Source organism: Muscardinus avellanarius (genome assembly GCF_963383645.1).
Source record: "Muscardinus avellanarius genome assembly, chromosome: 4".
NCBI lineage: Eukaryota > Metazoa > Chordata > Mammalia > Rodentia > Gliridae > Muscardinus > Muscardinus avellanarius.
In genome coordinates, this window is record NC_137789.1 from 101,888,910 (window position 1) to 101,900,222 (window position 11,313).

Here is an 11,313-nt window from a genome sequence, read left to right on the forward strand (position 1 = left end):
CTATTTTTTTAAATTCATTTTAAAACAGGGTCTAAGTTGCAGAGGGCCTCACTAGGTAGCTGAGGCTGGCTACAAACCCATTATCTTCCTGTCTCAGCCTCCCAAATACTGGGATTACAAGTATGTGCCACCACGCCCACTTAAGTTTTTGGTTTTTTGTTTTTTTCTTGTAGTACTGGGGTTAGAACTCAGGGGCTTTCTACCTCTGGGCTACACTCCCAGACCTATTTTATATTTTATTTGAAAACTGGGTCTAAGTTGCAGAGAGCCTCACTAAATAGCTACGGCTGGATTCAAACCTGTACAATAATTATGTCTCAGCCTACCAATACTGGGATTACAAGAGCGCGCTACCATGCCCAGCTAGAATTTTTTTAAAATAATCCTTATTGATCACCTGTACTTTATGCAATGAGTAAACAATAATCTCATCTCAGGCCACAAATTCCTGGCCTACAATTACTTTCAGAAATAGAACAATTCATTACCTTTCCTAAAAATCAACTTCTGTTCTAAAATCAAAGTTCCCAATTTTCTGACAAATTCAAATAGTCAATACAGCTTTAAGCAAATGGAAAAATTTATTGGCTACAAAAACAGTCATGCAAATTAAAAGCCTATGCCATAGTTATCTCAATAATTTGGCAGGATATATAGACTGCTGAATCCCAGCTGGCTGGCAACGAAAGTGTGCCAAGCAGAAATATAAGTCTTTGCACACTTTATTGTAGAGCCCGAAGATGGGAAATGAAAGCCTCAGATAGAAGATAGGGGAGGCTTTCTTTTACCTCTAATACGCAGAACCCGATATTCCAAACTTTAAGAAATATCTACAAAGCTCTTAGAAGAGTTAACCTTAAGCCAGGCATGGTGATGCAATCTTGTAATCCCAGCATTTGGGAGGTTGAGACAGGAGGATCTTGGTTTGCAGACAGCTTCAGCTACTATTTACTGAGGCCCTTTGTAACACAGTGAGATCCTGTTTGAAAAGCACACACTTGTAATCCCAGCACTTGGGAGGCTGAGACAGGAGGATCCCACAGGTTCAAAGCCAGCCCCAGCTACTTAGAGAGGTTCTCAGCAACTTAGTGAGACTCTGTTTCCAAATAAAGTATAAAATAGGTCTGGGAGTGTAGCCTGGAGGTAGAAAAGCCCCTGGGTTCCACTCCCAGTACCACCAAAGAAAAAAAAATAAGGCTGAGGGTATAGCTCGGAGGTAGAATGTCCCTGGGTTCCATCCCTAATACCATAAAAAAGAAAAAAGAAAGTTCACCTTAGCTTCTACTAACAGTCAATTTTAAATGCCACCTTGACTAACAATTCATTGGCCTCAAAAGCAACTGCAAGCTAGGCACAGTGACACTATTTGTAATTCCAGTATTTGGGAGGCTGAGATAGGAGGATCGCAGTTCATAGCCAGCCTCAGCTAAGGCACTCTGCAACTCAGTGAGACCCTATTTCAAAATAAAGAATAAAAATAGGACGTAGCTCAGAGGTAGAATGCCCTGGGTTCCATTCTTAGTACCGCAAAAAAAAAAAAAAAAAAAAGAGCAGTTGCAATCAGAACATTTTATCTTTAAAATAAGAGCTAAAGAGCCAGGCATGGTGGCACACGCTTGTAATCCCAGCATTTGGGAGGGGAGACAGGAGGATCACTGTTCCCGACAGCCTCGGCTACTTAGCGAGGCCCTTCACAACTCCCTGAGACCTTGTTTCAAAAATAAAAAGATAAAAAAATAGGGCTGGAGTTGTACTTCAGAGGTACAATACCCCTGGGTTCCATCCCCAGTACTGCAGAGAGAGAGAGAGAGAGAGAGAGACAGAGAGACAGAGAGAGAGACAGAGAGACAGTGAGAGAGAGAATATATATATCTGCAGGTGAAAACAGAAGTTCTGAATATGCTTTAAAATAATGCAGGTGATAAAGGATAGGAGATGTAGAGTGATATACAGAATAGACAAACCAGATTTGTCCTATTCTAATGACTGTTGGAGTTATATAACATTCTTGGAATTCTTAGGCATAGTTTGTAGTCTTGCTGCTAGTTCCCTTAACCATCAAGCATGTATTTAGAAAATGGCAACCATTATGCTTTTTTTATGACCTCATCCTGAGTTTCCTCTTCAAATTAGCCAAAATTTTCAAAAGTACTATACATCAAAAAGTACTCAGGATAAAAAACTCTTACAGTGTCAAATTCAGCTGGGCACATGCTTGTAATCCCAACACTTGGGAGGCTGAGACAGGAGGATCATGGGTTCACAGCCAACCTTAACTAATGAGGCCCTCTACAACTTTGTGACAGCCTGTTTCAAAATAAGAATAAAATAGGGTTGGGGTGTCGTTCAGAGGTAGAATGCCCATGGGTTTCATTCCTAGTACTAAAAAAAAATTATTCATACATTCCCCCATAAAGAAAAAGATGCACTAGGAGTGATAACACTTATCTGTAATCCCAGTAATATATATATATATTCCCCCCCCCCATAAAGTAAGGCTGGGATGTAGCTCAAAGATAGAACATTCCTAGATTCAATCTCTAGTACCACACACAAAAAAGATACATTTAAAAATATAACATCAGCAGCCAAATATGGTGGTGTACACTTGTAATCTCAGTATTTGGGAGGCTAAGACAGCAGGATCATGGGTTCAAGGAAAACTTCAGCAATGTAGTAATACCCTCCCCAACCTAGCGAGACCCTGTTTCAAAAACAAAGTTTAAAAAAGGTTGAAGGCAGCTGGATGTGGTGGTGCACACTTGTAATCTCAGTATTTGGGAGGCTGAGATAGGAGGATTACAGGTTTGCAATCAGCCTCAACTACTTAGTGAGGTCCTCACAATAGACCCTGTTTCAAAATAAAGAATAAAAAATAGGACTGGGCCAGGTGTGGTGGCACACACTTGTAATCCCAGCACTTGGGAGGCTGAGACAGGAGGATCGCACAGGTTCAAAGCCAGCTTCAGCTACTTAGTGAGGCTCTCTGCAAGTCAGTGAGACTGTTTCCAAATAAAGTATAAAATAGGTCTGGGAGTATAGCCCAGAGGTAGAAAAGCCCCTGGGTTCCACCCTCAGTACCACACAAAACATAAATTAAATAAATAAATAAATAGGGCTGGGGATATAGCTCGGAGGTAGAATGCCCCTGGGTTCAATCCCCAGTACCACAAAAATAAAAAATAAAAAATAAAAAAAATAGGACTGGGAGTGTAGCTCAGAGGTATTAATGCCCCTAGGTTCAATCTCCAGTACTGCAAGAAAACATACACACACACAAGAAAAATGACAAAATAATTCTGAATTTGGATTAAAGCCTTTTTTTTCAATGATGTCTCAGAATTCTATAAGAGGGTGGGAGATGAGGAAGATGTGAATGAGCAGGGACATTCTACTGAAATACCATGAAATTTACTGCATACTTCGAAGATATTGTTGATAAAAAAAATTTTAATAGGTTTTTTGGGGTTTTTTTTGTTTTGTTTTTGGGTTTTTTTGTTTGTTTGTTTGTTTGTTTGTTTTGCAGTACTGGGGCTGGAACCCAGGTACATTCTACCTTTGAGCTACACCCCAGCCCTATGTTTTATTCTTTATTTTGAAACAGTGTCTCATTGAGTTGCAAAGGGCCTCACTAAGTAGCTAAAGCTGTCTTGTCTCAGCTTCCCAATGCTGGGATTACAAGCTTGTGCCACCATGCCTGGCTACTGTAATAGGTTCTTAATTAAAATGCCTGACCCTCAAAAGAGTGCTAAGATTTCTAAGACCTGATAGGTATACAACTGTTTTTATCTAAACAAAGAATCCAAACTTTATCATTCTCAGATGGGTCCCCAACTCAAAAAAATCTAGGAACCACTTCAGAATTATAGACCTCTTATCAAAATTTTAAGATTTAGGCCCTTAAACCTAACTAAAATTACAAGGCTGCAGCCAGCATGGTGGCACATGCTTATAATCCCAGCATTTGGGAGGCTGAGAGAGGAAGACTGAGGTTTGCAGACAGCTTTGCAACTCAGTGAGACCTTGTTTCAAAATAAATTTAAAAAAATAGGGCTGGGAGTGTAGCCTGGTGGTAGAATGTCCCTGCGTTCCATTCCCAGTACCGCAAATAAATTTATTTATTTATTTATTAATTACAAGGTTTTCTGAATGAGACTAAAAGCAAGGACAACCTGACAAACCTAATGCAAGAAGTCTAAGCACAGTGATATGCCAAAAGTTTGGAAGGGAAGCAAAGAAAAAGACTACAAAGTACAAAAGCAATCTCAGAACTACAGAAGCAACTAATGTATGAACTTTCAGCCAGGCGTGGTGGTGCACGCTTGTAATCCCAGCATTTGGGAGGCTGAGACAGGAAGATTGTGGCTCGAGGACAGCCTCAGCTACTTAGTGAGGCCCTTTGCACCTCAGTGAGACCCTGTTTCAAAATAAAAAATAGGGCTGGAGGTGTAGTTGAAGGTAGAATGCCTCTGGGTTCTATACCCAGTACTGCAAAATAAACAAATAAATAAACTAACTTTCAAATGGTTTTAACAGAGCCAGGCATGGTGGCCCACACTTGTAATCCCTGTACTTGGAAGGCTGAGACAGGAGGATTACAGGTTCACAGCCAGCCTCAGCTACTTAATGAAGCCCTCCACAACTTAGTGAGACCCTGTTTCAAAGTAAAAAAGAAAAATAGAACTGGGGGTAGTTTGGTGGTAGAATGCCTCTGGGTTAAACCCCTAGTACTGCCAGGCATGGTGGCACACGCTTGTAATCCCAGCACTTGGAAGGCTGAGACAGCCTCAGCTATTTGGTGAGGCTCACAGCAACTTAGTGACACCCTGTTTCCAAATAAAATATAAAATTGGTCTGGGAGTATAGCCCGGAAGTAGAAAACCCCTGGGTTCCATGCCCAGTAACACACACACACACACACACACACACACACACACACACACACCAGCACCATAAAAAAGATGTTTTTAACAATAACTAATTTGCACATATTAGACACAGGATAAGACTACTATGAAAATTAAAAGCACTCCATCAAAATGTGCTTCTTTTTCTACTAGGGGCATCAGGGTTGGAGCTCTAGGTGAAAAAAGGAGAAGAGGAAAGAAAGAAGGCAGGCAGGCAGGCCGATTGTGCCTTTATGGAAGAAAAGGGACAAGATTTTTTTTTCTCTCAGTACTGGGGATAGAACCCTGGGGTTCTATTCTCCACCCCAAGCCCTATTTTTTATTCTTTATTTTGAAATAGGGTCTCACTGAGTTGCAGAGGGCCTCACTAAGTAGCAGAGGCTGTCTTTGAAAGACGATCCTCCTGTCTCAGCCTCCCAAATGCTGGAATTACAAGCTTGTGCCACCACACCTGGCTGAGAGACAAGATATTCTTAAACATCTATTTATTTGTATTTTAGTACATACTTTCTCCTCACAAACCTATTATAATGAAATTTGGATTCATGTGTCAATTCACAAACATCAGCATCAGAACTACAAGCTAGCAAAATTAGACAGGGAAGCTATTATCTCATTTTACAGAGAGTTGTTTTCAGTTCCTACCAACCAACTCCAACAATGAATACACATATATAAGACTTATCAGGAAAGCTACATAAGCAATTGCTGCCAATGAATACTACACTGCCACATTTCTGTCCTTATTCGGAACCCTCTCCCGCTAGAACCCCAGTCTTCAAGTAGTGCCCATTATCCAAAAACAAGCACTCAAGCACTCCATGACCACTTTCACCATCTGCCCAACTTTATTCTTCCTTCCTCCAGCCTTTCTGCCCCACTCTAGATTAACTATCTGGGAACATCAAGAAATGGCAGTAAGATAGAGCTCAAGACCAAAAGCATTCCCAGAACCCAGTACAGTGGTTTAACAAATAGTAGGTGATCAATGAAAATCAATAAATGAATTTCAGTGTAACTCAGAAACTAGCCAATTTTGGACAGAGCCTCATCTATAAAATGATGTAAGTTGAGGTAAAATTAAGCTGAGCACAGTGGTGCACACCTATGACCCCTGCTACTCAAGAGGATGAAGCAAAAGAACAGATTTTCTTTCTTTCTTTTTCTTTTTTTTCTGCAGTATTAGGCACTGAACCCAGAGGCATTCTACCTCCAAGCTATGCCCCCAGCCTTACTTTTTATTCTTTATTTTAGGGTCTTACTAAGTTATGGAAGACTTCACTAACTGAGGCTGGCTGTGAACCTGTGATCATTGCGATCCTGCTCAGCAAGCATGCACTACCACCCCCGGGTCAAGAGGAACAAGTCTGAGATCAGCCTAAGCAATTTAGCAAGATGGAAGTGCTTGTCTAGCATGTGTGAAGCCCTGGGTTCCATCCCCAGTACTGGGGGGAAAAAAATTGTTTTTTTTTTTTTTTTCATTTTAGCTCGGAAATTCTTTTTTTTTTTTTTTTGGTGGTACTGGGGTTCCTGGAAGCCCTTCTACCTCCGGGCTACACTCCCAGACCTATTTTTACATTTTTATTTGGAAACAGGGTCTCCTAAGCCAGCGCTCGCGGCTGGCTTCGAACCTGCGCGATCCTCCTGTCTCTGCCTCCCAAGCGCAGGGATTACAAGTGTGCACCACCACGCCCGGCTTAGCTCGGAAATTCTATGATTTTAATACATTTTTAAGAGCTGATCAACAAACAGGGTTGTTTTTTTTCTTTCTTTCTTTCTTTCTTTTTGGTGGTACTGGGGTTCCTGGAAGCCCTTCTACCTCCAGGCTACACACCCAGGCCTATTTTATACTTTGTATTTGGAAACAGGGTCTCAAGCCAGAGCGGCTGGCTTCGAACCTGTCCCCACCTCCCAAGAGCAGGGATTACAAGCATGTGCCACCACCACGCCCAGCCCAACAGTTTTAATGCTGAGTTTTTTGTTGTTGTTTTTGTTATACTGGGGAGTGTTCTATCTCTAAGTTAACCCCCCCCTCAGCCCTTTTTATTTTATTTTGAAACAGGGTCTCACTAAATTGCTGAGGCTGGCTTCAGATCTGAGATCCTTCTGTCTCGTCTCCCAAGTACCAGGATTCTACCAGGTAGGTATACCACTCCCATGGTTTATACTGTTTTCTAATAAAAAATTTAGGCTATGTTTAAGAACAGTCCTTCAGGAGACATGTGGGCAAAGCAGTAAGAACACAGCCAAATCAAAATTAACCCACAGGATTAAGGGAATTATAACAGCTGCCTTACCTTCTCATCCAAGGGAGAAAAAAAAATAGTGAAAAAATGCTCAAGATTTTTAGTAAAACTACACAAGGAGAACACCGTTATATTGTTTGAGGTGCTTTATATTAAGTCTCCCAAGAACAAATTCCTTTTAGAAATTCAGAATTAGAAAAGTTTTGTCTTCTTTTCAAAATGAGATATACAGTCTTCCATTAGTATTAAATTTTGCCAAGAGGTCAAGAACTAAAGTCCATTTTTTTAGGAGGCAGGTCTGGGAATGGAACCCAGGGGCATTCTATCTCCGAGCTACACCCCCTGTCCTATTTTTCTTTTTTTTGAAACAGGGTCTCACTAAATTGCGGAGGGCCTAAGTAACTGAGGCTGCCCTCAAACTGCAATCCTCCTGTCTCAGCCTCCCCAATACTGGGATTACAAACTGGGATTACAAGCCTGCGCCACTACGTCCGACTTAAAAGTCAATTTTCAACTATAGTGGCCACTCTTTTTCTATTATAAGGAGCTCATAACCTTCTCCCTACCCCAAGTTCTTCCTGTCACCTCCAATCATATTAATTCCCCCTTTATCATTTCAGTTCCAAACTCCTTTCAGAAGTGAGCAGGGGTATATATACCTGGCAAAGCATTAATGTATGAGACTATACTGGATGCCATATTTACAACTGTGTGTGTGTGTGTGTGTGTGTGTGTGTGTGTGTGTGTGTGTGCGTGTGTGTGTTGCCAGGACGGAACTCAGGGGCATTCTACCTCCAAGCTATATAACCCTAGCCCTATTTTAAAAAAAAAAAAAAAAAAACAGGGACTCACTAAGTTGCAGAGGACCTAAGTAGCTGAAGTTGGCTGCAAACCCAGATCCTCCTGTCTCAGCCTCCCAAGTACTGGGAATACAAGTGTGTGCCACCATGCCTACCTACAAGTTAACATTTTTTAAATACAACCAGTTTTGTAAATTAAAACATTAATACAAGTTACTACTGGTCCCCAGGGTCCAAACTAATCTCAATTTGTAATAAAATTCCAATTTTCAATGTCTCTACTCCATATATCCTTAATCATTCATTCTGAACTGGTTTTAGAAAAAAAGTCTAACATTACTAAGCGAGTGTGTGTTTGGTACTAGGGATGAAATCCAGAGGCATTCTACCTTCGAGCTACAGTCTCAACCCAATTTTATTTTTTACTTGGAAACAGGGTCTCCCTACGTTGATGCAAGTTTCACTACCTCTCCCCCCCCCCATACTAGGGATGGAACCCAGGGACATTCTATCTCCAAGTTACACCCCATCCCTATTTTTTATTCTATTTTGAAACGAGGTCTCACTGCGTGGCAAAGGGCCTCAATAAGTAGTAGCTGAGGCTGTCCTCAAATCGCAATCCTCCTGTTTCGGTCTCCCAAATACAGGAATTACAGGCATGCACCACCACACCCAGTTCTAATATTACTAATTTTCTTATCTGTCTCATTATCAGTAACTATTAGTGTCTTCCACAGTAACAGAAATGAAATATTACATAATTCCAACGCAACAAAAAGATGTTTCTTATTGAAACTGGAGATAAAAGACAAGTCCCCAAATAAAGCCTAAATAGTAGGTCTAGAAACACTATTATCTAAGTTGTTTAAAATTTGAACCTCTGATTTCTTTAAAGTTCTTAAATCTTTTAGAAAACTATCAATACAGAAAGAAAACCTGAGCAATATATAAATGATATTTTAGTATTCAAATTATTTAAATAAATGGCTTGCAAAAAGCTCTCTTGGCTCATCATAAAATCAAAACTTACCAGAAGGCATTAATTTAGCACAGATACTTTTGCTTGTGTCATCTTCTAGGATTCTGTTTGTGCTCTTTTCTTTCCCAAGCAAAGTATCCTCCAAAGGTAAGCATTCATCAGCTACAATGCTGTCTTCAACCACCACATGACTAATTTTGCTATTAGTTTCAAGTACCGAAGTAACTTCTTCCAGCTGAGCAGCTTCACTAGAATCTGAGTAAGAGGAACCCTTACTCTGGGCTAAATTCTTTGAAGAAACTGGTAGAGACTCATCATCACTATCAAATCCAAAAGGATCTCCAGTATTTTCTTCTTCTACTTTTGGTTTCTTCGGAATTTCTTGGATATCTGGTTTGAAATTGGGCCTCTTCTGCCCTAATTTAGCCATAAATGTGGTCTCGCCCCATTTTGTGCTAAGGGTGGTCCGTTTGTTGGAAAAGACTTCATCAAATTTTGAACTGCCATTGCCTCCTTTCCTACTGTATGTTTTCCCAAATCTGGACGTCATTTTGACACCTGTTTCATATTCCCTGTAAAAAAAAAAGTTTAAGAAAACATATAATCACTAAGTACTTAACAAGTATTAACACTATATATAAAAAGAATTCTCCTACATGACTTTTCAACAATCAGCATACAAATCTTTAAAACTGGTTAAATGCCGGATGTGGTGGTGCATGCCTGTAATCCCAGTATTTGGGAGACTAAGACAGGAGGATCACAGGTCCAAGGACAGCCTCAGCAAATAATGAGACTCTCATCAGCCTACTGAGACCCTGTTTTAAAATAAAAATAGTGCTGGGGGTGTAGCTCAGAGGTAGAATGCCCCTGGGTTCAATCCCCAGTACCACAAAAAAAAAAAAAGGTTAAATATGAGGAAGAAAATAAAAGAGGCTCATTTTTCACTTTTCATTCTATATGTCATTTTTATAACAAGTACATAGCCGGGCATGGTGGTGCACACTTGTAATCCCAGCATTCGGGAGGCTGAGACCAGATGATCACAGTTCGCGGAGAGCCTCAGCTACTTATGAGGCCCTCTGCAACTCAGTGAGACCCAGTTTCAAAATAAAGGATTAAAAAATAGGGAAGGGGGTATAGCTCGGAGGTCGAATGCCCCTGGGTTCCATTCCCAAACTCGCAAAAAAATAAAAATAAATAAATAAACTATAACAAGTACATATTCATATATGATTTCCAAGTAAAAAAGTTTAGTGATTAAACCAATTTACAATACAGCATTCACAAAAGCAAGTTATGGTGAAACTTTGTTTCAAAATCAAATACTTGAACTTGAAATACTATTCTCAAAAAGATCTTTAAAATAATCTAACAGTAATTATCCCTAATATTAAAAATATTAATTTTTTCAGTAACTTGGAAAAGTTAGTGAACTCAATTTCATTCTTTGCAGTTTCACAGCACTTATCATGAAGAAAAAAGGTCAGAAAAATAGTGCTATTTTCTCATGTATTAACTGCAGCTTTTAACTTAAATTGGAAGATTCTGATTCTTGGCTCTGACTTGAAAATTATCCCTTAGATGGTCATTTCCCCAGTGGGAGAAACATCCTTATTCTATCTTACTTGTCCCTGCAGTGCTGTGCTCATTTACTGAGTGACACTTTCTGGAAAACTTCAGCATATTACACTGCTCCATGAATTATTACAGGAATAGAAACACATAACCTTTTCCTTACTTATGATTAATTGATTCATCTGACTTACCTACATAGTACCAGGCACTATGAGCAAAATAAAAAAAAGAAAATTCCAGGTCAGTAAATCTAAAAAGCTGAATGTTTTTTGTGGTGCTAGGGATTGAACCCAGGGACATTCTACCTCCAATCTACACCCCTGCCCGATTTTTTTCTTCTTTACTTTGAAATAGGGTCTCACTAAGTTACAGTGGGCTTCACTAAGTAGCCGAGGCCGGTCACGAACCCAGATCCTCCTGTCTCAGCCTCCCAGGTACTGGGATTACAAACGTGTGCCACCATGCCTGGCTCTGAATGTTTTTAAAAACAAGTTATAGTGCTTTAAAGTACAATCAATCCTTATCTATGTCTTACACTTTGACCTTCTACAATTTAAATATCAATATGCCAACTGTAACTAGAAAAAAAGCAAACTGTTTAAGAGCTTGAAAAATCTTCATTACTTTGTAATTCACAATGGAAATTATATTTGACCTGCACTTTTGAATGTTCTGATCTTTACTTTCAGTATTTATCCTTATTAAATTCTTACAACTTATAATGAAATCACTGTCCAAATTAATTTAACCTATACTCAGTAGAGGATTCCCCCCATGCTTGGTCAGAAGCCAATTCTAATTTG

The 11,313-nt window shown here is 39.8% G+C and overlaps 1 protein-coding gene across 2 annotated transcripts in view; it reads right to left on the bottom strand.

Moving 5' to 3' along the window:
* The window catches only part of WAPL (WAPL cohesin release factor), a gene marked incomplete at both ends in the record, with an annotated part of 96,812 nt that extends 87,315 nt beyond the window's left edge, over positions 1-9,497 (bottom strand). Inside the window, one exon of one of the 2 annotated variants that reach the window (XM_080695358.1) lies at positions 8,984-9,497. In XM_080695358.1, coding sequence (XP_080551484.1) covers positions 8,984-9,482 — 499 coding nt within the window. The remainder of the gene's footprint in view (positions 1-8,983) is intronic. The other variant, XM_080695357.1, reaches the window with a different exon arrangement.
* Between the last annotated feature and the right edge of the window lie 1,816 nt (positions 9,498-11,313).